General features: G+C 47.5%; 1 protein-coding gene across 4 annotated transcripts in view; it reads left to right on the top strand.

Moving 5' to 3' along the window:
* The window catches only part of LOC105698494 (ankyrin repeat domain-containing protein 6), an 81,415-nt gene that overhangs the window by 2,009 nt on the left and 51,646 nt on the right, over positions 1-27,760 (top strand). For 3 of the 4 annotated variants that reach the window (XM_012422794.1, XM_023433818.1, XM_012422795.1), the window contains exons 1-5: positions 3,792-3,857; positions 3,932-4,415; positions 4,495-4,646; positions 17,274-17,379; positions 18,328-18,426. In XM_012422794.1, the coding sequence (XP_012278217.1) occupies positions 4,507-4,646; positions 17,274-17,379; positions 18,328-18,426 (345 nt within the window). In that variant the 5' untranslated portion in view covers positions 3,792-3,857; positions 3,932-4,415; positions 4,495-4,506. Of the gene's footprint in view, positions 1-3,791; positions 3,858-3,931; positions 4,416-4,494; positions 4,647-17,273; positions 17,380-18,327; positions 18,427-27,760 lie in introns of those variants that run through there. The other variant, XM_012422796.2, reaches the window with a different exon arrangement.

Here is a 27,760-nt window from a genome sequence, read left to right as displayed (position 1 = left end):
TCTTTTACGCGCTGGTCCTTTCCCGTCCAAGAAGAGCCGTCTTGCGACAATAGCGAGAGCTGAGCTCAGCGGGTGGTTGACAGATTAATTCCGCTTTTGTAGATGAAGGCCTCGCTTGGGACGTACGCCTGTGTACGTATATACATTTTTTTCGGGCCGATAATGACGATCGAACCGAACGATTAAGGTCGATGAGCAATCAATGGTCAATGATCGTTTTTAGCGATTTTTCGCCCCAACAAATTCCGCGTAGACTGATGAGAAAAAGAAAAAATGTCGCTCACCGTTGCCTCATACGGCAACGAAGCTTGCCCTTTCGCGATGGGATCTCCTTCTAGACAACGGTCGTTCGAATGCATCAGATTGTAATCTGAACTCCCATATCCGGCACGACGTGCTCGTCCTCTGCTACCGCGTTGTCGTCGCGGTGTCTCGCGGGTTCCTTAAAAGAAAAGAGAAAATAGAAAAAGTATGTAGACGCGTCGTTGTCCGAAATCTCTTTTCGGGGCCTCTTGCTGGGTGCTCTTCGACGAAATCCGTTTTCCAACTGTACAACCCCTCGTTTTTCGCTCTCTTTTTATTCAGTCACCTGTCTTCACCCTCTCCCAATTTTCTGCGTTCTCGATGCTCGCCTCCGCTTTCCATGAATTTTCATAATTTCCTGCGGAAAAAAAATGCGAGTTTCAAATTGAATTTTTTTCCAGGGCGGAAATTAAATAGCAAAAAAAGGTGCATTGCTTCGCGATCGAGCAGCGGTTCCTCGATCCGGTCCAGAATTTTAACGACAAGCTGCCCTACGGTTCACCTCTCTCTCTCTGTCCCTCCTTCTCCACGTTCTTATTATTACGTGTACCCGGTTCCATCGCTTTTTCGGGCTCTTCCTAACTGGTTGGCAGAATTTCCTCCCGGTGCATCGGTTCATCCGGGGTCGACGAACTCGCCCCGAGGTCGAAGAAGCGGACTCGGGTTTGACACGACCTGGCAATTTGAAAGAAACTCGGTTGTTTCTTCGGGGATGTCTATTCGGAACGCGTTGTATGGCCAAGTTTCCGGGAAAACGAGGCGAACACCTCTCGGAGAGGAATACAAGAAGCTCGAGTACCCGCTCTCCTCGGGGGCCGGTAAATTAAATAGGGCGCAATCAATGCCCGCGCCACTCACAATGCGTAATTGCGAGTTTACGTTTTTACAAGCGGCGAGTGATTTAGCCCTCGCCTACGGCCATTACTCCGTGTTCCGCATTAATTATTATTGCGAGTAAGTACCCGTGCCTGGTTCTTCGGGGCCCTTTTTCCCTCTCGATACGGCCGTGCGTGCCACCCCAAGTTGGCCGACAGGTTGCAATTAGGGGCTGGCTTGTTTATTTATATACGGCTTATCTAAACGCTCCGGGGGGAAGGGGGCAACCGATGAAAGTCCAGGGCAGCCCCCGAGTCGCTCTCCTTTTCATTTTTTTCTTCCCCGTCTTCCTCATTCAACGCACGGCGGGACAAGGGGACTCCTCGAAGATGAGACGCGCCTTGCTCCGTATTCCGGTCCTCCGTATCTGGAAAAAAAAAGTGGATTTTAATATTATATTCCGCAACAAGGGGAGAAGATGGGAACTTTTAACGGGAATAATTTTTTTTCTACTCCCTCGTCGTGGACTAGGAAGACAAAAATAATGTGATAGAAAATTAGTCCCTCACCGAAGAAATTAAGAAATCCGCGTTTAATCGAGGGCGGTAGAGGGCATGGAATGGATGAAGGGAGAAATAGATAGCATGCTTCTCGACGATTATTTTCCCCCGGTCACAATGGACCTCTCTCTCGGATCACTCCGGCGTTTAGCCATTCGACGCGGTCGCTATCGAGTGCCCACTGTACGTCCATTACGCGCACTACGTGATACTCTGTCGCGGGGTTTCTTTCCCGAGAGGGGAGCCTCATAAGACGGTAGCAATTTCCGTCGTCAAAAACCTCGCATATGGTATGGGACGTGCGTCTCGTACCTAACCCCCTGCCCGTAAATGAACGCCGGTCGTTTCGTGCCGCTCCGAGAGACGAGCGTCCATAACGGCGAGTGTACAGGGGGTGATTTTACGCCGTTGGAAAAAATGGACGACGATCGCCACCGGATGCGCCGGCTATGAAGTAATAAGGTACCTCGGGTAGAGGACGTGGGCATCCGCGAACGTCCGATTGCATACCCTGATCGAAATCGATCGGGAATTTACATCGATTTTTTACACACCTCGCAACTGGAGTTTTGCATAGAATAAACTGGATAGTCGAGGAATTTTTTCTAAGTCTTTTTACTCACGAAAGATGGTCGGGAAGGATGCGAGGTCGGTCCGAAAGTCGGGGAGAAAAAGAGGGAAGGATTCCTTTTTCAAGATGGCGGCGTCGCAGATGCGCACCCCACGGGCGAGACGCATGGACGTCTCGTGCGGAGAACGCGACACCTCTCCGGTTCGCGTGATCCCCTCGCCGCAGAAAAGGAAGAGGTCCTCTGAAAATAAAGGACTCTTCGGTCGAAGTGATTAATTATTTCTCCGGGGTTGAGAAATCGGACTTCCCAGCGGGTGACGGACTCCTTCGCGGCGCGCCGCGGACGCTTCTCGGGTGCTTGTACTCGAGAGATAATTATTACCGTCGCCCGAACAACGGGAGGATTTTTATCCACTGGACCTGAAAAATGTGGATTACCTGATGGTATTTACATGTATATTTTGCATTGTCGCTATTCGAGTACCTTGGAATAAAATATAAAATTCCACGCCGGGGCCTTTGACGCCCGGTCACCATCTTGGTCTCCACCTGGAGAACAATAACCGCGACCCTCGGGGCACTTCGCCGCAATTAATATCACGCTAATGTCTCCGTGTCCGCCTTATATGGGATTAACGACGACCCACCTGTCGGCGATTAATTTTTGTTTCTCCACTTCAGAGTCCGTAATCGCGGCCGCGGAAGAAATCGACGCCGAGATAGTGTCGCCGGCTTTATACGATAATTGTAGGCACCTTCACTTACCGACATTCGAGGCACGACGCCGTGAAGAATTTCCGCGCGCACCTCCGAGTCTCTCCGATCTCCCTCGTTGCGTCTCTCTCGCTCCTAGCGAGGTTCAAGCGCGGTGGGGTATCTCCCTCTCTCTCGGTGGCGCGCAATTTTAGGACTCAGTCCGGCCGGCGCATTCTTTTTTTGCCAGTCAAGGCGAGGCCCGCCATCTCCTCCCGGCCTTGGACCGGATGCTCGGCGTGTTTAAAGACGAGAACAGTCCCGTAATTATGCATTCGATCTCGAGGAAGTATCGCGTTCTCCCTCCTCGCGGAACTCCTCTCTCGCGAAAGTGCCGAACGTGTCCGAAATCACGAGGTGAACGCGGAGGACAGTGTTGTGCCGCGGATCTACGCATCGTTTCATCATAACCAAAAAGATTTCGAAGTCGTCCGTGAACAGTGCGCTTATCGGCGAGAGCAGCCCTGTGATTATTCACTTGATTTCTCGAAATATTCCTATTTGAGGGAGTATCCCGTGTTAATTGCGCGCGAAAGTAGTACCGGACATAACCCTCGAAGACGCAGTCCAGCGCCGCCATGTTGGATCCTTCGCGTTCCTCGTCACGAATCTACGTTTCCTTTCTATGGAGAAGAAAAAAAGGTTTCCAAGAGTTTTATGCCGTAAACGGCGTCTTTCACGCCTCGGCGAGCCCGATCTGCGATTCCTCGTGGACGCGCCTCGCTCGCCGACTCCCGAGTCGCGGTCGTGAATATTTATGCGAGGATCGCATTCCGCGGGTCTTCCTGAGCCGAATACAACCCGAGGAATCCGGAGATGATCGCGTGAATTATCTTCCTGGCGGCTTTATGCAGGTAACGAAATCTCGGAAAAGGTCCGTAAATACGTGGACTGCACGTGGGGCTGATTTAATAATTAATAATTGTAGGGTCAGGTCGCGGTGCCCTGTCGCGGCAAAAATGGCGGCCCGTCTCAACGGGAGAGAGAGAGACGGCGATTATTGCGTTACACCTCGAGAAAGGGCAGGAAACCGGGACGGAGCGAGACGGCGATAGGGCCTGCAGGAGGAAAAGAAAGGGACAACGGGAAATTTATGCGCCGACCTCTCCTCTCTTTCCTGGGCCCTATGGATACGTGTTTGCTTAGCACTTTTGGCCCGAGAGGAAACAAGCGTAGGAAGGCCCGTCTACCGTGGAGTTTACGACCGCGGAATAAATTATCGCCGGTTTCGTGCATCCATTCGAAATCGTACGTGTGTATGCCAGCTCGAGGTGGTACGCTTATTCGGAGCCTCTCGGAGGGTACATAGGACGTGGTGTAAGCCGAGAGAGGTATCGGTATCTAGGCATAGACGCAGGAAATACGGCAGAGGTTACCTATAAACATGACCGAGAGGATCGCAGCACTACGGGGTACGTTTGAAAGCCTGGCCTTGAGGATTTTTACAACGCCTCGAGTTAGCAACACTAATTTCTTGTTAAATAATTACAGTGTCGGTCCTGTATGCGTATACGCATGTGTGCACTCGATGCAAGACTTACCATGAGGATATTCCAGATCGAAGCATTCCATCGTGGCCAGGGAATATGGTCCCAAATTCTACCGCTGGACTTTTGTGGAAACATGGGACATTGTAATAAGACGTAACGTATAGTGTTATACTATCGATGCGAATGGAGCCTGACGTTTGGGTAGTTCTTGTTCATCGAGCTCATTATTTCTCCATCGCTGAGTCATGTATGTAGGGTCGTGGAGAAAAATGAGGGAATACGATTTTGTGGATTTCAAGGAGAGCCACGCGCACCTCGGAGTGGAGGGGTTGATACTTGAGGGGCCCGTGAAATCCTCATTATCGTGTGTACAATACGAAACCGCAAGGAAAGGGTTTTTTGCCGGAGGCCAGGTGAATCGGCGGTGGCCAGTGAGTCGTGTAATGCATCCGTTCCTTCGATGGGAACGTTTTTCCCCTGCGGTCGCGAGGAGGCGATTCGATGCATCGCTGGTTAACCCAAATACGGCGCCTCGTATCTGTAACGGGGAAAAATCGAGTCGTTAACCCCATCGCTCTCGGCTAAACGCCCGAGTAGGGTACAAGAGCCCACAAGAATGTACAACACGACCGTTAAATCGTTTAACGAAAGCAGTCGGAGTGACTCGTCTCCCCCGGCGATATCTCTTCCGATAGCGACGAGGCCACGACGTGGAGGAAGCGACTCGTCTTCCCCGGCGTCGCCATTAATCAAATCGAAAGAGAAAAAGAAAGGATTTTCCGCTCGAGGTTAGCTGGCTCTTCGCGCCTTCCTTATCTTCGGTCGGGGTATACGTATATCGGTGATAAGAGCTTCCTCGAGGTTCCATAACTTCGCCAGGTGCGAATCGCACCCCTTTCGGGAGCCTCGGTGCACTTATCACCTGTACTTGTATTCCCCGGTGTTATCGCCTATCGCGCATCGGTTCCTAGGATAGGAGGCGGAGAGAAACATGGGAATAAGGTGGAATAACCGAAGGCAAGGGCCTCGGCAATTAATGAGGCACTTACTACGCGCCTCGCTCGCTTCCCAGCCGACGCGAATTCGCCGGTAGTCGCCCGATAAATCCGCGGCTATTTGCCAAGTGCCGGGACACTTGTAATTGAATTAATTTACCATCGAGGCGGGGTCTCTCGGAGTCTTTTTCATTTCGTCCATTCCGTTGTGTGCGCCTTTCCTCGTTTCCTCTTTTTCTTCACTTTTTTTTTTTCTTTTTCCTTTCTTTTCTCTCCGTTTCTTGATATCCCGAGCGAGCGCACACGCGATCCACTCGATTACGGATTATCGGGGTAATAAATTACAGATTATATTGTCGGGGATTAATTGACGAGCTGTTTTTGCGGAATAATGTAATCGAGTGCTAATTGATGGGTAATGACGAGGCGATTGAATTTTTACCGTTTAATGACGCTGTTTCGGGAGGTCGGCGTGAGGACCGGATGGGTTGATTTTAAGTTTCGGAGGTAATTGAACGTTTTCAAATTTCAGGGGCGGTTCTTGAAGCGCTAACCCTTTTAGGGCCGAACCATATGTATCGTTCGCTTGGGTACAATTTTTTTTTTTTTATTGACTATGCGTTTGTGATCGCAGGAAATTACTGTAATCGGTGCGATGACTTATGTCGAGGTAGGGCTAGCGTAATTTTTGTTGGGAGAAAAACGTAATTTTTATTGGGAGAAAAATGATCCGAGGCGCCGCTCGGGAAGGGATTCTGGTTCTTAACGGCTCATTTCTTTTTTTATCCCGGAAATTTTGCCCGGTTTTTAGCGAGTCTACGGCCAAATTCGTTAGGGACTGACGGGCGCTTTAAACCCAGGCCGAGGATTACGTCGCACCGTCTACTCTCGTTACGCGTAATTGGCCGAGGTACCTATGGTAACCAGCCAGGTACTTGTACGATCCGTATTTTTAGGAGAGAAAAAAAGGGTTTTCGAAAGTATACCTCGCGCAAAAATACTCCTCGGATAAAAGTTCATCTGGTGCAAAAATTCACCTCGTGCAAAAGTATCCCTTGTGTAAGAATTCACTTAGTGAAAAAAAATTCACCTCGTGCAAAAGTACACCTAGTGTAAAAATACCCCTTGGAGCGATCGCATCGCGAAACCTAAAACCCTGCATTCGCCGAAATACCGATCTCGAGTACTTTCCTGCGTGTACGTGACTCAGAGGACTAGTGATTCTTTCTCTCTCTCTCTCCCTCTGGCCGCGGAATCCAGTTTACCAAACCGGTATAATACCTCGTATTCCCTCGTATTCCTTCGCATTCCCCCGTAGTCCCGCGTACGCACTCGGGAGCCCGGAACGATCCGCGCCGATACTCCGCGCGATCACCAATTATCGGCCGATCGAGCGTCCTCACGGCCGCGACCCTAGCCTACCGACTAACTACACCAATTAGGACCCTCCATTAATTACGTCCACTGACTTTTTCCCTTATTCCGCGATTTATGTTTTTTTTTCTCTCCCCTTTTCCCTCCCCATCGTCCGGCCGGATTCGGCCGACAAACTGCGGAGCACGTCAACCGATTTGTTTTCCCGCCGAGAAACTCGACTCGAGGTGTACTCGCGATTAAATCGTCATTTATCACGTCGTCGACGCGAACCGATAAAGTCAAATTATGTGACCGTAAATTCGGGGGAGGTTTTTTTTCGGTCCCGAATCATTGGATCATTTTTTCGATTAAAATATCGTCATTTGTTAGGAGGTCGAAGCGAATCGATGGAAGAAAATCTCTCGAAAATCCAGGTGATTTCATTCCTACTGTCTCGTATAAATTATCAGGTAAAATATCGAGGTTTATTAGGTCGAAGCAAATCGATGAAATAAAATCCGTGGAATGTTTTCCTTCGATTTTTAACGTCTTGGACGATTATCGATTAAAAATATCGTCATTTGTTAGGAGGTCGAAGCGAATCGATGTAAGAAAATCTTCAAAAAATTCAGGTGATTTCATTTCTACTGTCTCGTATAAATTGTCAGTTAAAATATCGAGGTTTATTAGGTGGAAGCAAATCGGTGGAATAAAATCCGTGGAATGTTTTCCTTCGATTTTTAACGTCTTGGACGATTATCGATTAAAAATATCGTAATTTGTTAGGAGGTCGAAGCGAATCGATGGAAGAAAATCTCTCGAAAATTCAGGTGATTTCATTCCTATTGTCTCGTATAAATTATCAGTTAAAATATCGAGGTTTATCAGGTCGAAGCAAATCGATGGAATAAAATCCGTGGAATGTTTTCCTTCGATTCGTAACGTCTTGGACGATTATCGGTTAATTATAGACGCCGCGACGCCGTTTCCCTCGTTCGTCGGGAATTCGAGGTGGGACCCTGAAGAGCGTCGGTCCCTTTTACGGAATAATCCCTCGGATCGATGACTGCCCCTCGTGCACGGTAATAAAGTCATCAGAGGCAAAGATGCGTGCGTTAGATTCGCAGGATCGAGCCGAGGAGGATGCGAGAAGGAAAAGGCGAAAAAGGGAACGAGAGGGGAAGGAAGGGGGCATATATCGGGCGGCGCTATCGGCGAAGGCCGGTGCCAGGAAAACTGGGATATCCGATCGCGTTAAAAGGGACCTCCGAGAAAATCGAGTCCCTCCTAAGGTATAATTAGCAAATGGTGGCAATCAGTGTTCCTCTTTCCAGGGGAGTTTTCGAGGGGATCCCGAGTGAGTCGCATCCTGCGACCGGTGGACGCGCGTTAAGAGCCGAGCCTGGACAGAGAGCGAACTGTTCCAAAGTGTTCCTCGTTAAGGTGAAGTGAAACATCCTTCAAATCAGTCGATTCGAATACAACACTTTTTTTTAAGGATATTAGACCAAACTGTCCGAAACTTTGACACATCACTCCTGATCGTCTAAGAATTGTCCTGACACGTTCAAAATTTGGATTTTTTTAATAAAATTTTTTAACTCAGCCCAGACCAGAACCAAAATGGCGTCGAGCTCTCATATTTCGATCGATATACAATTATCGAAGGCTCTGATATGAGAATCGAAAGGGTCAGGATAATTTTACGAGAATTTAGAACACTCTGGTAATCGATAAACTCGCATTTGAACGGGATAAAGGCAAAAAAAGTGTTGTATGCGCTTCTTTGCTAAAACGATGGGAATACGAGGTCTCGGAGTGAAAATTTAATTCACCTGGAAATCACAGATGGCGCAGGGGGTCCCTTTGCAGTCAATTAGGGCCCCAGAAGGCACGAATCCAAAGGATTTCTGGAGTTTCACTTCGATTTCTTTATAATTTATTGTACGAAACCGACAGGTGGAATATGCCATTTGGTACAATACCCAATATAATTCGACCCAGCTGTCAATATAAAAACCAACGTCGGCAACGTAGGCATTTAGAAAAATCTTCTTTATCGACGTTGATCAAGTTCCTCGACGTGTTTCACTTCACCTTAAGGCGGTACGAAAGTGGATTTCCAAGGATCGATCGGTTTCTGTACGTTTCTCCGACCTGGGTCTATCGAATCGTTTAAAACTCCCCCGCGAAAATATGGAAGCGGGGAGGAAGGTCCTGACCCCCGAGAAATTTCAGTTTAAAATTTCTTCATACAATAATTAGGGGGTCAAGACTATAAAAAGTACATCCGAGGGGGTCAGTCGTTCTTGAACCGGGGGAATGTTAATTTATTTAATTGTCTAATCACTCATTAGTCGTTTTATAGAGGCGGATAGGAAATTGGAAATATGGTAATGGCTCGACTGGTTTCTCTCGTTGGCGAAGTCGGCCACAGCTGGTACGACGATTAAATGACTCCGCTCGGGTCATTTGTCATTTAACCAATTACTCGGGAGACATCCTTGACCCTGGGCAAAAAAGTGATTGGGGTCGATTCCCGCGAATTAATTCGGTTAAGTGATGTCGGGAAGGTCGTCGGAGTTTCGAGGATTAAGGGAAAAGGTTTCGTTGGGAGAAAAAGAGGAGAGGACGGGGAAGGGTCGATTTCGGGAGGGTTCTCCTTTTAAGGTCGGGTCCGTTAAGGCCGAGGTTCTCGCTTAACGTCCGACACGCTACTCCTCTTTTTGCCCTGTCTTGCTGTAACTTACAGTCGCAATGTATCCCGCCTCGTACCTCCAACTTTTACCTTCCCAGGTTGCGACTCGCCGAAATTTCCCGTCACGGCAAGGCACCTGCACTTTTCAATGCCCTGGATGCCTCGTTCGATTTTTAATTATTTTTTATTCCTTTCCTTACGAAATTTCGAAATTTTGGAAAGTGTCCCGAAATATGCGAGCGATACTCTATAGAAATTTATAGGATTACTACCACTTATATATGTGCCCATAATTATGAAAGTGGTCTGTCATATATTTTTTGTTTCGAAATTACATTGAATTAATTTCGTTTGAAATAATATGGCGTGAAATAACTGATAAACTTATTTTTTTTTAATTTTCACTTAGACCACTTTCATAATAATGGGCATATGTGTACTTGGTGCGGAACTCTACCGAGTTTCTTGATACCAGGGTACGGGATTTTTATATCGTATGGACTCCAGTTCGACCAAAGCATTGCCGATCGGGAGAGCTCGATTCGCAAACGGAGCACATACCGGCTCCCTAACTAGGCTAAGATCGGTAGTGGTACCGACGTACCTTCGTATATATGTATTTAAGTACCTTCGGGCACGTAGGGTCCCCTCGAGGATCGCGATTTGCGTTCCTCGTTCGATCGAGGAAATTCCCCGATGCGACCGTTATGCGAATCGGCGCGATTCCCGCCAATATGGGAACGGTAATGGAAGTACTTCCCAGGAATGCCCCCGAGTTGGCGGGGATAATTGCCTCTCCATTTGGCCGCCAACTCGGGAGCCATTTTCAAGGGCAACGCATCCGGCGCCTTGACCTGGGTCAAGGTACCGCCCTCGATTTTCTCATTTTTTTTTTCTCCCAGCTCCGATAATTTCGCGATGCTCTTCCCAGTGGATTTCTCTCCTCGGAAATCGGAAGAGCTTGTTTAAGGAGGATCTTGGAAGAAAATTCCTGGAATAATTTATACGCGAGTAAATAAAAAATCCAGCTTCGTGGGACATGACCTAGGTCACGTCTCGGCGTCTCCCTCGTTTTCCTCATTTTTTTCCGGTGGTTCGAGGAACTTTGAAATAATCTGGGCCCGGAATGAATGAAAAGTCGAACTCTCGTGCGCAAGGTCGATACTGACGGCTCGGACGGAAACTCGTTCCTCGCATGAGCGTTGCCCGGTAATGCCGACAGAGACATCGAGATAAAACCCCCCAGAAGCCCGGATTCCGTCTCTACGTGAAGGAACACGCGAATTAATCGTCTTATCGGCGGGATGTATACGCGAAACTTAACGACTGTCCATTAAGATACTGCGAGGTGAAATGTTTTAATTATAGGAGCCGCGCCTCGGTTTCCCGCGTAATTCGAGCGCAAGATGGCCGACCTGGAGGAACGGTGGCTAGGACGTACTTTAATTAATTTTTTACATGTAGCCGATAATGGAACGCAGGCTTAACTCGGCGATTCGCGCCTCGAGAGGCGGGTATCTACATCGGCCTGCAATTTGCACTTTGCAGCCCACTCGTCACCGTATCTTCTTCTTCCTTTTAAGGCGATACGAAAGGATCATTCTATATATATATGTTACAGTGAAACACCGAAATCTGGAGAATGTCGACTTTCACCGGTGAATGTCAACATTCACATAGTCGCTTCGTGTATGTCCGAAATATTTGCTAAATACCCTTATTTCTGACTTACACCGGTAAATGTTGACATTCACCGGTGTGTGTCGACACACACTGGAGAGAGTCCGAATGTACAAGAATGTAATGAAATATTCGATCTTTCACCGACGTATTTGGTATCCGTTGACATTCACCGGTGAAAGTCGACATTCTCCAATTTCGGTCATCCACGGTAACATATATATGAAATGCCAAATATTTGTAATACCTTTCTGCAAACTGGGTGCACCGAATAATTTGCGGGTACGGGCTTAACCATGTAAGAAAAGGTCCCCTCGATTCGCGAAATGTCTAAATCCGAGAAAGGGAAAAAAAGGAGAAAGCGTATTTGCAAAATCGGCGATCGGCAAGAGAGAGGCCCAAAAAAGAAAATGGAGACGCGACAAGTGGAATTCTCGTAATGGTTATTAAGGCCCTTTCTAGACGGATAAAAAATAATTGTCGAAGGACCGGTCCCCGGCACCCGTGAAATCCGGAATCGACTGCATCCCCCGTTTCCGCGGGATGCACCGATGCACCGATGCACCGCGCCGAGTGAACGTCTTCATTCCGCGATTCCTAGCTCGGCGTTAAACGAATTTAACGGGGCGTATATCAGGAGGAATTTTTATCCCGGTCTCCCCTTTCCCTGGAAACGACCCGACCTGCTCGTAAAGATCGGCCGTATCCTGCATATTCGCGCCTCCTGCTCGGATGCAGTTTGCATACAAAACGATTGCATTTCATAGGGCACTTCGAGAAGAAGAAATAAGAAAATGAGATGCACATGTATATAGACCGCCGGTGGGGAACTCTCATCGCGAGAAACCCGAAAAAAAGAGACCAGTTTCTCCCATTGCTCAAGATCATTATGATTAATTTTCATTAGAAATTATCTCGTCACCTTAAGGTGGGATGAAAGTCGCCTCGGAGAGATCTCTTTTTTTTAAGCCTTTCTCTGGCTTGGATGCACCGAGTCCTTTCAAATATTTCATTGTTCATATAAAGAGTACATGAAAGATCTTGACACCCATTGAATCGCCCTCGTTTTGAATTTTGTTTATGTATTTTAATATCTGGTGTAGTTGTAGCATTACCGTTAATAGTCTTGGGCTCGTGTTCTCGATCTCAGTACCTAGATGCGTGCTTAGGTACCTAGACGTTGCAGATGTGTAGGCAGGTCATGCAACGCGGTGCATCCGCGCCCCTCGGGCTCCGTTTATGGCCGCGTGCACTTTTCTGCAGTTTTCCGCGCACTCGTCGGCGAGTACACGCCCGTAACACGTGTACCCACGTCCGGGACCGTTTCCAGTTGCGATCTTGCCGACGTGCACCGTGTACGGAGACCTCGAACAGGAACCACTCCCCTAGGAGGTGCAATTAAGTCGTACGTCGGAATTAACGAGCCCAAAGGGCCCGCCATGAATCCCTCGACGTTTAATTTCCAATATTAATCGAACTCCATTAGAAGAGAAATATTCTAATTTTTATCACGTTTTTTTTTTAAACTTCTCGTCGCAGGTCTCATTTGCGTGGAATACCTAATTATATAACGCTGTTAAATAATCGCGTAGTTATTTTCACCGTTATCGAATACGAGGAAATATTCCGAGATTTGTGATTTTTTTTACAATTTTGGGAATCGAAGATGCTTGAATTTTCTGGATATTTTCAATGAGTCGGGTAAAAAATTCACAATGGATTTTTTAGTCCTTGATTGGCGCCTTCATTTTATGTTTTTTGATGTGGAAAATTATTCGACTCTATGGCGGACGCTTGTCCACCCTTCTTGGGCCGTTATTAAATTCCCTATCGCCCGTATCTCGATCAGAATTTCCCGGATCGAGAATTACCGTGATTCCTCCACTCTGTGTTTTGAGACCATCGAGATTGCGGATAAAGTAAACTCGGGTGGAATTACCGGTGATTCGGGCTATCTTCGCGCGGACAATTGATTATTCATCGGAGGGAATTATTAATAATTATCCGGGCGAGGGAGATCATTAGTCGGTGTTTGTTCAGGTCGATCCAGGTGATAAATCGTCTAACTGGATCGAGCAGGTCAGTGTACATCAAGAAAATGAATTCGTTAAACCGAAGATAAATTTCTTAGAATGGTGTCGATGGAAACGTTCTATTAATTAAAAAAATAATTATTGGAATGAAAAATTCAAATCGTCATCCGAATGAAATAATTATTCTTTGAAATGAGAAGATATTTTCCTGGTTTTTATGAAATGTTTTTCTGTAGTGTTCACAAAAAACAGGAACGTAGAAGAGAACTATTATGGAGGGGCGTCGGCCATCTTGAATTTCGTCTCGCGACCTACGAAGGCGTCGCCGGAATTCGGGGTCCTTTTTTAATCTTTCCGTCCTTGCTTATAATCTTTCACTCCTTGTTTTTAATCTTCTCTCTGGCTAATGGCTTCCGGGATGGAGGCGTGCATCTAAATTCAAGGCTCGCCTTAACGACGACGCGTAACCGATAGGCAAGGATGGCGAACACGACCGGACGGGGCGCGTCCTCGCGTCTTCGATCCATCGATCCATCGATCCACCGATCCGTCGATCAGTCATCGAGCGCGATCACCTCCGGCAAGGCTTCTCTCTTCCTCGAGGCGACCTTCGATTTCTCTTTCCCATTTTTTAATACAAAAATCCTAGACAAGAAAGTGCGGGTCGCGAGTGATAAACATCAAAGCGGGAAATTTAAAATCGACTCTTGAAGAATTTTTCTTTTTTTTTTTTCAATTGTCCCTCTCATTAATATACTTATTAAGATTATCACGTACAACGATAGCGATAGCGTTTAACGATTTATTTCGAGGATCTCGTTAAAAGATCCGGTCATTAGGAATTTCATCAGTAAGTCATTTCGTGCCTGAATTTCATTTAAACCGAATGCAGCGCAAAAGGATGACGAACGATCTCTCGATCGATCGAGGAGATTTTTCACAGATCTTCCAAGCGTAAATGTAGATTTTGGATTGTCGCGAGTACTCGCGAGCGATGTACCCTCGAGCTGGCAAAAAATGCCGGTCGGTCTTGGAGAGTCGCCATTAATCGGCGGCGATCGATCTGTCGCCGATAAAAAAAAAGAAAGAAAGAAACCGGAGCTCGTCTCGAGCTCACGTTCCGCGAATCGCGGGGAGCGGGGGAAAAGCTCGCGGGGGGTTTGCCCTCGTTCCGCGAAGTACAAGCTCGGGTTTGCGAGAGCTCGAAGAGGATCGAGGAAGCGGCGAGGTACACGGTGGTCCGCTAATGGGATGCAGGGGAAAGAAGAAACCCCCGGGAGAAGCGGGAAAGAACATCAACGGGACGAGGAAAAAATTTCAGGAGAGTCGTAAGGACATCCTGGCGGCGGGAACTCGCAGGAGCTTTTGAGGGGAAATCTGATCGCATTGCAGGAATAATTATTTTTTAGCATTTATTGAAGGGGGGATTTTCCTCTGGGATTATTTTAGTCTATCCATGGAAATAGGAAATTTGTAAGTTTATGGGAAATTCGGGGCGGACGGGAGGTTTCGAGGGGAAATCCGTAAATGTGCAGCGGTTGCAGCAGCAGCTCAATTTCCTGAAGTCGGTCTTGGTCCCGACCTAGGGCAACGGGGAGCATTTAATTGAACGCTTTGTCGAGCCTCTTCTTGCCTCGGTCTCGCTTCTTACGGTCATTCCGCTTCTCTATGGGGTCTCCTTCCCCGGGAGTCCTGGATGCACCCGGTGCACCCGGTGCACCGGATCGCTCGGACGCATCCTCGACCCGGCACGCAGGAGGCCGCCTTATCTCGCCATATCTCCAATTAAAGGGCCTTTTATTCGACGTGTCCCTCCTTGCCCCGGTACCGGTGTACCGAATGTCGGGAACAAATTATAATGGCCGGCTTAATTGGGGACGATTCCGGATAATTCAGGGTCCTCGGCTCCGTTGACGGTCGCGGAATTCCTGAAGAGCGTCGAGCCTTCCTAGGATCTCTTCCGATCTATTTAACCTATCAAAAGTGCCTGGCAGATCTCTCCATTCTTTTTTTTAATGGATCACTTTCAATGAATCCATTTCCAAGACACATTTAGTTCGAATCAAGGAGATGCTCTTTTCTCTCAAGACGTAATTCTTAAATGGATTTGGGATTATTTTAACTCCGGGTCTTCATTTCAGATTTTCATTGATGGTGGCGATTAACTATAATTGAAACGAAAAAAAAATGGGAAAATATTTTTTGGAGAGGGACATTTAGATTTTTTTTCGTTTGTGCGTTACATTTTTCTTTATTTAATTGACTCGATCAGCGCTCGAAGATGCCGAAATCGAGAAGCGAGGTGCTATTGGACATGTATGGACACTCGGAGGGCGGTATTTCCCTCGCTTACGTGATGTAAGTTCGAGCTTTTTAATCCTCGGATGGGATTCGATCCCGATCGTTGATCTTTCCTCCCTAACCTGTCCCAAGCCCGGTGGATCTCGCTCGATCCGACTCCATGGGATCGAACCTCGCTCGGCGATTTCGCGGTCGGTTTTCCAGAAAAGGACGGCATCGATCGGTAGATCGTTAATTAAATCGATCGCGATCGAGGGCTCCGGACACTTGACGTAGAATGGGCCTGCGAGTCGCCGCTCTTCGTCTAACCTCGGTGCGCGCAGGAAGTACCAAGATTAATTGCCACAATTAATCGGGCGGTCGCGGAACTTGACTCGGTAATATTTTTTAAATTATGACATTCCAGACTTGATTCGGTATGACGTACTTTTTTTTTTTATTCTGAACTGGGCGAGAGGTTAAAAAATTCTACCGATCGTTTCACCCTCTCGATCGAGTTTCCGATCAGCTGACGAGTCCATCCCGAATTCTCCGATCCTTTATCCTGGGTTCTCCTCCCCAACAGGATGGCGCCGTTAATTAACGACGAGGGACCTGATCGATTGCTCGCGTGTCGTAAAATCCTTCGGATAAGTGCCGGCTGGACGAGAGGACGAGTCGCTCTCTCGTCCTACGGAAATATTGCGACGTTAATCATCTTCGTCAACGAGAATCACCTTGTAATCCGGTTCGCGAACGTCCTCTTGTATACCGCCGTGTTCGAGTTAACAAGGATCGCTTCAACCGCCTTAATCACACTTATCGTTAAATCAAACCTCGAAAGTCGGATTTTTAAATTGAATCGAAATATTGAAGCCCTTAAATCCGCGCGAAAGTCAATAAAGATATTAATTGTTTTCATTGATTACCAAGGGGCAGGATTTTCTTTAACGCCCTTGCGCGTAATTCTCTGCGCAGGCGCGGTGACATTAATCATGGCGGCCGTAGAGGATTTCATCGACGCGAGTTAGACGTTTCGATGTAATCGCCGCATCGAACCGCGTCAGCGGAAGAGACGCGCGATTACAGCTTGACGTCGTACACGGGGACGTTTATATTAACGTCGGGTATGCAAATGCGCGAGTGCGAATATTTGAAGGATTTCTCGCGCCTCCTTTCCAGGATGGTCGGGCGTTGAAGTCTCTCGCGTCTACGAGGAAAATCCAAGATGGCGGTATTTACGAAATCCTGCGAGCGGTCGACGAGATGGCGGGCCGTTGAAGTCTCCCTCGGGGTTTTTAATATTACCGGGACGAGGTTTAGGAGCCTAGGGAGTCATCGTCGCGCGAGGAGAGTAACAGCTTTTCGAGCCGAGGTTCCAACGCCGTCGGCCATTGTCTCCGAAAACAATGGCGTCGTGTATCATTGTTCCCTTTACGGCGCGCCCCGAGGGACCGCTCCTCTCCTGGATAATGAAGACGAGCCCTCGAGAGAGGGACGTACGAATACGATTTGCTGTAATGTTAATTCCGCTAAACGCTCGGATCTCGACGTCGAAAAGTCGCCGAAGGAGGGAATTCAGAAAGTCCTAGAACGATATTCCCCAAGCGTTCCCGCGTCTCGGACATTTTTTCAATTCTTTCGGATGTATGATTTAACGCGGTTTAATTTGTTTACTTTGTTTTTGTTGTTTTATTTTGAACGTGTTTTTTGACAGACGGCACGTTTTTTGTTGCAGATGCGTGGCAGGAATGGCGGAAAAGGTGCGCGACGCGGCGTCGCGCGGCGACGCCGCGCGTCTCGAGCGTCTCCTTGACGATGGCGTCAAGCCATTGCCCGACGAGGTGAGGACACTTTTACTCTTTGCATTCCCCGGGTACTTTTCCCTATTCTTTTTCTCCCTTTTAGGTGAAAACGAAACCAGAAACGAGTCCTCGACCACCGCGTCGGTGGATCGCTCCCGGCCGCCATCTTGGATGTAACCGGAGTCGCCTCGCAAATCGATCCGACCGATCCGATCGATTCGTAACCTCGACCTCGGGAGATTTATCGGGCTAGATTATCTATGGAGGTGTCTCGAGATCGCTTTTAAACCGTGCCAAAATGGCCGCCGGGACGCGGCTTCGGAGGACGAGGGTCACGCGTCGTTGGGAATTAATATGGCGCAATTTGCAGCGGGCGAAGCCGTCTTCCGGATCGCGTAACGAGCCCCATTGTCGTCGAGCTTCCTCTCGGCCCTATTGACAAATGACCGTGCATTGATACAAACATGGCGGCCCTGGAAGCGTGACTCTCCACTGCGCAATATAGTCAGCTCTTTGTCGACACAGGGAAAATATTTAATTATCCTGCAATAATGAGGCAGGCTCATTTTCAAGGGTGTTCATCCTTGCCGAAAGGGAGTAAGATTTAACATCAAGGCCATGCATTATTCTTTTCTGGGAACTCTAATTAACCGTAAAACTCCAGGATGAAATTCAGCGGTTTGCGTTGGAAGATTTTAAACAGTTCAAAATTGGCGCGCGTTCTCCAAGATGGCGGGCTCCGGATTTAATTTGACGCAGAAGTTATGCGCGTTACGCGCCGGGTTTCCGGCGGCCATTAATTATGGGGCTAATTGAAGCGTTGATAAGCCTCGGGCGGCGATATTTGAAAAATGGCGGAGGGGCACGAAACGAGGACGCGCTCGCCCGGCGAGAGGAAGAGAGATGGTGCGCCTCTCGCCGAGGTGTTGATTATTCCTTCGATTATATTTACGAGGATTCGTAATTCGCAATTGCGCCTGATTTCAGCATGGCCGCAATCCCCTCCTCCTCGCCGCAGCCGGGGGCCACCAGGACGCCTGCAACGTCCTCCTGGCACGCGGGGCCGACGTCAACGCCGCCGACAATGTGAGTCCTTTTTGTCACTTCTGCATGCTCGTTAATCCTCGGGCACCCTCGCGATACGCTAATTACCCCTCCCCGCGTAAATTACATAGATTACCCCGCGCCGTCTCGTAGAAAAATGCAAGGTAACGTGGGCGACGAGCATTGAACTCTCTGATGCCCTTTGACGCGCCGCCATCTTGGTTTCCTTTCACTGTTAACAATATTCATATATTTCATGTCCTTTGGGGCATAAAAATTCTGGTAAAATTAATTGAATAAAATTATACATTTGTGATGAAGTTGAAAATAAACCTGTAAGTTTGTAACACCATATTGGAAGTTGCGAAATTTTGCAGAAAAAGGTGCACGCTTGTGTCTTAAATGTATAACATGTTTTAAGATTTTCCTTTTATGCGGTACAAAATATTCGTAGAAGGAACGTTAGAATTCCCTTGGGGGAAGTCGCCTCGAGTCTTCCATTTTTATAAATCCCGCCTCGGATCGGGCCAATTACCCGAACTAATCGATCCGCGGCGGAGATGCGCGCGGTCCAATTAATACGTCTACGCTAAGGAACCGCGAACAGATCTTAATTGCGGCTAGAGTCCGCCATTACGCGGCCCCGGCATTACGCGCGACTCGCGACGGAATAATTGCACCGTGGATCGAGTCGATATTCCCCGATCGAGATCCTCCAGAGGAAGAGTCTCCGCACCTGTAATCGAGGACCAGCTCGTATACCTCATGAGATATATTTCAGGGAACCGATACCCGCGAGAAATGACATTTTCACTCTTAACTACCGATTATTCTCCCTGCAGTTATAATTCCCCTGGCAGCAATAATGTTTACAGTAGATATTAGCAAATAAAATTGTCACTACTCGATCAAATGAGAAATATGAAATTTGTTGCCGTCCCACCTTCAATTTCAAATGTTTACATTTGTTGAAATGGACTTTTGCCACGGCTGGGAATTATTTTTCCGCGGGGGTGCTTTCGTTTCGGAAGCGACAACCGTTTCGAGTCTTGTCGGTTTTTTTTTTTTGAGGGAATTCGCGATTTCAGTTTCGCTCAGCCTGGGAAAGAGTCGCGGTAACAATGGCGCAGAATGGAGAGGGCAGGTCATGCGCACCCGCGAAGGGGTTCGGATGAAATTGCGCCTTAATGGGAGTAATTACGGGGGCGAATTTGCAGACAATGCAAACGGAACGGCCGGCCGGGAGTCGAGAATGGACGCGTCGTGCGCCGCAATTACGAGCCCTATCACGGGAAACGATCGTACTCGCCGTGACCGGCGCGTTTAATTATCAATTGCGCGACAAGGGGCATCCCATTTTCTCCTCTTCTCTCCTTTCCCAATTTGGAAAAGTCCGCCTCGCGGGAAACCCGAGGCGGCGCCATTTTAAAATGCCGGATCCGAGTCGTCGATTTAATTCTCTGGAATCGATCGAGTCGTCGTTGCTGTAATTTGACGGATTCGACTCGTCGCCATTTATCATTAATCGAATTCAAGTCCTCGCCATTGTTTACCTCGTCCGAGTCTCCAATTTTTAAATCCCGGTTTTGTAATTTTCTCCCTCGGTTTTCGAGACTTCTACCCCGTCGACGGGACGTCGGGAACCTCGGGTCAGGGGTCGAAGGAAGCAATAAGGATCGGGCTTTATCCCGGGCATCGGCGTCTCGACGCGATGCGTCCATTCGCAGACCGAGTGACGGCCAATCTTGTCCGCGGCCTGTGGAGAACACGTTTGGTTAGATTCTGCCAGCGTGGGGTACGAACCGACCCTCTCGGGCCCTCCTACGTCTTCCCGTTTACGTCCTCGAGAGTCATCTGCGTAGAAATCCTGTTTCCGGTTCGAGCGAGAAGGCGTACTCGTGTTTTTTCCTTGAAAAATTCGGCCGGGGGTCTTAAACGATTTTTTCGGATCGACTATTCGTGGCGGATAATTCGGTAATTCGATAATTCTCATATTCGATCACTCGATAAACCACGGTTGGATAAATCAATTGTTCCATAATTCGATAACTCGACGACTTTGCAACCCTCGATGACTCCGCGAACTCGGAGACTTCAACGCGCGCACAGGAAATGTCTCCAAAAAGCGGCTCTACAAACGCGCGGAATCGCCGCGTTTTCTCATAGTTTTTGAGATGTGATATTTTAATAATTCGGTAATTCCATGACTCGAGGATCCTATGATTAGACGACTCGGTAATTTCATAATTCGATAATTCGACGGCTTTACATCTCGGAGACTTCAACGGCCGCACAAGAAATGTCTCGAAAAAATCGCGTTTTCTCGCAGTTTTTTCAGTTTTATGGGGCGGAATCGATTTTCTCGTAAAGATTCCAAGCTCGCTCGGATTCTAGGCTCGTTCTTATACGACCGTAGGCCACGGGGATGTAGTACCTTCATAAGGGAATCGCGCCGAGCTCGGGACGAGGTTCTCTCCGTCTTTCTCTCCGTTCCTTCTCGGCTCTCGGCTCCTGCTAGGAGAGCCCGATGTGTTTACTAGTTAGCGATGTATCGTAGAATTTACTACGGCATTGAGGGCCCGGTGTCGGCGATCGGGCCCGACGAGACGAGCCTAGCTAATAGCGCCGCCGGCGTCGCGTCGTTTACCCGATCGTACCCGGGGCCCTTTTTCGAGGTTATCCTTGCCAGCGTCTATCCGACGCGCTCCAAGGATGGGGACTTTTCCATGCATCCTCTCTTTGCATCTTTGTTTCTCCCCTTGTACATTTTTCGATCCGTTATATATTTAAATTCTTATATTATACTTTTCTTTGGTCGGTGTCGCCGAACTTTTGTCGGCCATTTTTTTTTTATTTTACATTCCACTCAATATTTTTACCTTGACTTCGCATCCATTCCTAGCACCGTCACAAATCTCCTCCATCCTGGTTTTCGTATCCACACCTTCCACGAGGAATTCCTTCATTTCCTGCAATTCCATCTCCAATATTCGGAGCGAAACGCATCCAGCAATTGAATGGGCACTCGCTTCGTCTCGCGTTTATCTCGGCTTGCTTCCAAAAAGGAACAGGACGAGGATGCAAGTCCGACTAATATATACGCCGTAATTCCCGGCTAATGCACGATTACGGTCGATCTGCTTCCTCCTCGTTGCATCCTCGGTGCATTCGTTGCATCGTTACTCCAGATTTTGCCAATCGACTCCGGCGAATTAAGGAGCACTTGTTCCTTCTTTTTCTACGTTGAGACACGTGACGCGCATCAACGGAGGCGAGCTAGGGAAAGGATCGAAAAAGGATCGAAAAAGTCGAAAGGGGGTCTCGCGGGGGCAAGTGCCCCCCGAGATTTCCCGGGGACGTTTACAGCCTCGGGATTTACGGCGAGGCTTTGGGCGTGCTTGGCCTCTCGGTGCCACTCGCGCTGTAAATCCGCGGAATCCGCACCGCCGTGTATCCCTCCCCTTTTTCCCCGCAAGCGTAATTTACACCCGCCGTTTAAATAAAACTCCCGCCCCGAGGAACCGGAGTCGATCGCCCGACTCGCCTTCTGCTCTCCTCTCTCTTTCTCTGGGGATAAAAAAAAAACCAAAAAATCTCCCGGAGAACGGCGTAAATCAAATTTCATTTTTACTTTCTCCAAGGTGAGATATCCCCTTTCGAGATGCCGGGAGCCGATTTTCGAGAAAAAAAAATCGAAATTCGGTGCTATACCCCCTGAACGTCAAGGCGGGGATTTTGGAGAAAAACGCGAATAAAAATGCAGATCTATCATTTGCGGTAAAAAAAAAAATGTATACTTATACGTAGGTATTTATTACACTTTTTTGTACATGTGTGAGATAGGTGAGGTACGTCGAGGCGTGGATTTTCGAGAAAACCAGGAATAGGAACACAGGACTGCATTCATGGTTTGAGAAAAAAATTAATGGTTCTGCGTATGTATTTATTATGCATTTTTTATACATATCTAGAGGATTGAAGGGGCGCCGTGAGAATTCGAAACGCGTAATGGGAGTACTTCTGGTTTGCATCTCTCGCCGAAACTGGAGGGCTCGCAACGGTTACCGGCAATAAGCGTACCTACGCCAATTTCCGAAAAAAAAAAGGTATTGAGAAAAAGAAGGGTTCCTCGCCAGGAATTCGGGCCCCTCGTGCGTGCTCAGGTCCCAGGGAACCTGTAATTACGGAGATTCGGGATAGCCCTTCGGAGAAGGATACCCAGCTTCGGCCTCTATTCCAAAATCCGTTCGTCGTGGGGCCCATGCTCCCCCTTTCCCCTGAAATTTGCATACCGAGCCATTACGCGCCATTGGAAAAAATTGCAAAGAAAATCCTTTTAATTTTCGGCTTGTAAAGGAGCGTTAAAAATAAAAGGTGGAATACGAGGGAGCGATTTTCTTACCTCTTGGACCGGGTTCCATGGTCGAAAGGGAAGGAAGAGAGGAGAGGAAAGCGAATGGGAGCTCTTCGGGGTGGGAATTGCCCTCGGTCGCGTCTCCATAAATCCTTAGGGTCGGAGGCTGTAAAGGGAACCATGGGTCCATTTAATGACACGGTGGTAGCCGGTCTCCGCCCATTTTTTAAGAGTCCACGAGGAGTCCTAGAGACGACTAGGACCGTTTAGGGGACCCTATAGACCGAATTATCTCGCACCATCGTAAAGCGAGATGATTCCGACGTCACGGCATCCCTCTGGATCGGAAATTCAATTTCAGCAAGGATGAAATTCGTTTTACCCCATTTTCATGGTGAACGCGCGTCTTACCTGTCCCCTACCTGGGAACAAATCGTAAATCACCGTATTTATGACCCCCCCTCATTTTCATGGCATTCCCTCATTTTGTATATTTTTTTTATCTCCACCGCGCACCTCTCTACCTCATTATTAAATTATCAAATGAATTATTCTTCGCGCCTTAAGGCGATGTAAAATCTTAAAACGGGTAGATACGAATAACACTTTTTTTCAAGGTAATTCAATCTTCCATAGAGTCTTGACGGTTTCGAAATTCCGATTTTTTAAGAGAAAATCGAAATTTTAAGGCTCACCGGTCATGTGTTAAAATTTCGTATCGCCTTAAAAATTTCCTGAATACATTTTTTGGAATGTATCGTGTGCGGTGCAAAGTGAGATGGGGGAGAATTTCGCAATTGGACGCTTCGTCTGTCTTTCTAGACTTTTAACTACTTTTTTTCAAGAAAATTCAATCTTTCATAGAGAATGTCTTGACGGTTTCGAAATTTCGATTTTTTAAGAGAAAATCGAAATTTCAAGGCTCACCGGTCATGTGTTAAAATTTCGTATCGCCTTAAATATTTCCTGAATACATTTTTTTGGAATGTATCGTGTGCGGTGCAAAGTGAGATGGGGGAGAATTTCGCAATTGGACGCTTCGTCTGTCTTTCTAGAGAAGGGAGGATGGCGTGTTTAATTAGATTTCGCAATTTCGGAGGTACATAATCTCGGATGCCCTTTTCAAGGAACGTGCACGTCGGTAGCGACTGCATAAGCATGCACCGAGTAAATGGCACTCGCCCATTGTGGATGGTAAATCATTATGGCGAGTAAGCCGCGTTCCCATGAGTCGCAACGCGAGGGTAATTACGCGTTTGCGTAACTATTTATCAACGATGGGTCCCTGGCATTAACCGATCATCTAATTGCGATCGGTTCCGATTGCGATTAGCCGTGGGAGGTTGGGCATTCGATCCTCGACCTTTCTCAACATCTAGTCAGATCATCAAAATGGAATTTTCGAGTGGAAGAACCTGAAATATGATTTTCATGGGATTTATGAACTCGCATAATTCTGGAATTTAAATCTTTCTACGCGGTTTATACCAGGGTCCGATACGATCCGCGACCTTCCTCAACGTCTAACCCGAGCCTCGAAGGTTCCGAGGGGAAGAACTTGAAATGTCATTTTTATGGGATTTATGAAGTCGCATAATTTCGAGATTTTTGAGACCCTCGATTCGATCGGTACATTTTTATCGGGGGAATTAATGAGACGTGATAAACGATGATTACCAGAAAATTGGTTTAGACGTCTAGGAATCTTTTTTTTTTCTCTGGGAAAATCTCGAAAAGCCCCGGGTGATAATTTATGGAGTTTCAAGATATCCGAGAGGCGTGTCTATTCCGAGTCCACTTTGGGCCTTCCTTTTACGACTCTTTCTCGATGGGACCGCTCGATTCCACGGTGACGAAATTGAGTCGTCGCCGGAATACTCGTGGATACTGCTTTTTAATTCGAGGTTTATGCAAATGGCCTCCAAGATCGACCAAACACGCCCAATTCATACCTCGTGTCTATTCCGAGACCACATCGAGGGTACAGTCCGCGTAACCTGTTAACGCATCGATAATTTCGCATAACCCTAATTACACTTCTTAATAATCGAAAACGGGAAGGAAACTCTTAACTATCCACTTTCCCGAGTCGCAATTAAGCCCCCCCTTAATGAAACGAGGGCGCGCTTTCACTGGCGGTGCATCATAACGCAATAATGCACCGATGCACCGCGGGCCCCTTAAGGTGATACGAAAGTGGCGTCAATGGTTTATGAAATTTTTCTCTGAACCAGGTGTACCGAATTATTTAAACATTTCTCACGTGAACGTGGAGGCCACAAGCAACGCCCTGGTACCCATGAAATTATTTTTTTTTTAACCAAAAATTAAAAAATTAAAAAAAAATGAAATTTTTCGAGGGTCAAAACCTTCCTCGGGGGCTCCATATTTCTGTGGGAAGCTTTCGAACAATTCGATATCCCCGGTTAGGAGAAAAGTTTCAAAAACGAGACCCTTTATGTGGCGCTTTCGTGTTGCCTTAATGCGGAGGATACGCGGGGGGTGCGGAATCGGCAAAGGCCTTCGGTTGGCAAGAAAAAGCTGATCGCAACTGTTTAACCACTTCGGACACGAGTAGGACGAGGTCTTACAACCAGTCGTTCTTCCCTCTGCGTCCCTAGGGCAAGGAGTAAATTTAATGCACTTCGGTTCCCTCTTTCTGCATCCTTACCTGGACCAAATTCGCCTTTCGGATTAACCAAACCCTTAGAAAGCACCTTTTGAAGGGTAAGACCTCCCCTCGTAATAAATCCTAACCCCTTATATTTTTATATAATTGTTTTGAATTTTTTTTCCACTTTTATATCATTATTTTGAATATTTTTTTGTCGTGATAATTGATCAATTCTGCAGTTCGATTAAAGCGTCCTCTGCTGTTGGTCGCCACTTTCTGCAGGCCCTGTACCCGGGACGGTCGTATGTAAATGTGTAGGTTTATGCCTGGAACAATGATACCAGTTTGACTGGTGCAGCTCTCCCCTCTTGCTGGCGTTATGCACTCTCGCGCGGTGCATCGCGGGTGCATCGAGGAGGCGCTTTTCCTATGTCCGTGAAGTGGGCCCCAATTTTTCCGAGCGGCTAAACTTTTCGATTTTCGGAAAAGTTCTTCAACTTCACGGACCTGCTTTCTCGTCCCTCGAATTTCCTCGGCAAAAGGTCGGCTTCTCTTGGATAGCGTTTCTCCCGCTGCACCGAGGATGCACTTAATCATGCACTTTTCGAGAAGTGTCCCCTCGCGATAAATCACCACCTCGTGGGGGCATAAATTTCGCAAGGAAATTATCCTCATTACGCGTTCGCGGCGAGTCGAGGAGGAGGCACGGGGATAAAAGATGTCTTGACAAAAAATGCCCCGAGTGTGCAAAAACAAGACCGAGTACTTTTGGCTTTCTTCGGTTAATTGGAAAAATTGCGGAAATTGCAAAAACACTCGGATCAATTTTCGCCAACTTTTCTCAACTCTTTTCCTTGAGATTTTCTTAAATCTTCATTTTTTTTTTCAATATGATATTTCAAAGTATGTCCAATATTTTTCACATCCATTTTCCCACGTTGGGAAGCTTTAGTGTGCAATTTTTCATGTCGGAAAAAGGAATGGAAAATTTGAAGTACCCAATGTGCATGGGGTAAGGGTTAAATATTTCTTGCCGGATATGCAGTTCCTTATGACGCTTTCGTGACTAGGAGGAGGCGCAGGGATGAAGAAATAAACCTCGACTGACAGTCGTCGGGAATAATTTTTTCCACCGCCCGATCGGTCGTAATGGCCGTTTGTCGGTTTATGCAACGAGGCGCCTCGGGGATGGTCGCGCGGATATTGTGCAGCGCTGCATAGAGGGCAGAATAAAAAATGGCCAGGCGGTATGCAGGCCGCGATGCCGGAGGTGGTTGCGTGTTTACGAGGCGGCTTCCAGTTTTTGCATACGTCCCCGGGACTTTTATTCCCCGACGCATGCAACGGGGCCTTTAAAGGGCTCGCGGTGCATCCCCGGTGCATCCCGGGGCACGCTGCTAAAAATGTTCAGAAAATTCTTACACTACGATAAAGTCGCGAGTTCGATATCTCGAAGCATCCGAAACTTTATAGATGCCCAAATGAATTTATACGAGAACGAGAAAATTATGCAATGACGATAAAAAGTATGAAATGTTAAGAAATCGGAGCATCGTGTCCGAGACATCGAAAGGACTGATATGAAATTAAATTATTTTTCTTAACGGCGCGCAAGATTGTAATGTTTTTCTCAACGGTGCAGAAAGTGATATCTTTCTTGACAGTCCTCGTCATGGGGTAGCAATTTGGTTTCATTCATTTTTTCCCACCGCCGAGAGAAAAGTAGTCCTTAAGCGCGCCAGGCTCGCGCATGCGCGAAGAGGAGGAAGGGGAGGAGAAGGATAAAAAAGATGGCGAAGTCGTAGCTAGAATCGTAATAAACCTGCGGAACCGGACAATTCGCGGTAATCGAGGGAGCGTGCTGCGGAATCGTCTCCGCTCGGGAAAACGCAAGGAGCCTCGGCGATTTTTTCAACGGAGCGCATGAAAATCAAATAAGATAAATTGAAATAACGACGAAATTAATTGGATATCCCTCGTTGGATCGAGGAGGGACGATGATAATTTTTTTTCCTGTACCCGGGATTTTATTTCCTAATTTTGCAAGCAATCGTACCTTCTACGATCGACGCAATTGCGAGCGCTTTCGTTCGGTTGTTCCGTCTTTTAATTAATCGTTAAATCGTTATCAGCAGCCGTTGAGAGGGCAATCGTCTCCTTTTTTCCGTACGGGGAGTTTATAGAATAGATATTGCAATTATTATGTAATTATTGGTCGCGCCCAGGGACGGGCTCGGCGGGCAATTATGCGCGTTGCACTCGAGGGCCTTTATTTTGGCGCCCGTTGCACCTGGTGGCGCATGCTCGGAGAAACCTGTCCCTGGGGATATGCCGTCCTCGGGACCGGATTCCCCCTGATATCGCGCAATTAATGTTCCCCTGGGGACCGGAATATCGGCGCGAACGAT

The sequence above is a fragment of the Orussus abietinus genome, unplaced genomic scaffold (assembly GCF_000612105.2).
Source record: "Orussus abietinus isolate OABI.00-Male unplaced genomic scaffold, Oabi_2.0 scaffold58, whole genome shotgun sequence".
NCBI classification, from domain to species: Eukaryota; Metazoa; Arthropoda; class Insecta; order Hymenoptera; family Orussidae; genus Orussus; species Orussus abietinus.
The sequence above is the reverse complement of the archived record's forward strand: the minus strand, read 5'-3'. Positions and strand labels throughout refer to the sequence as shown.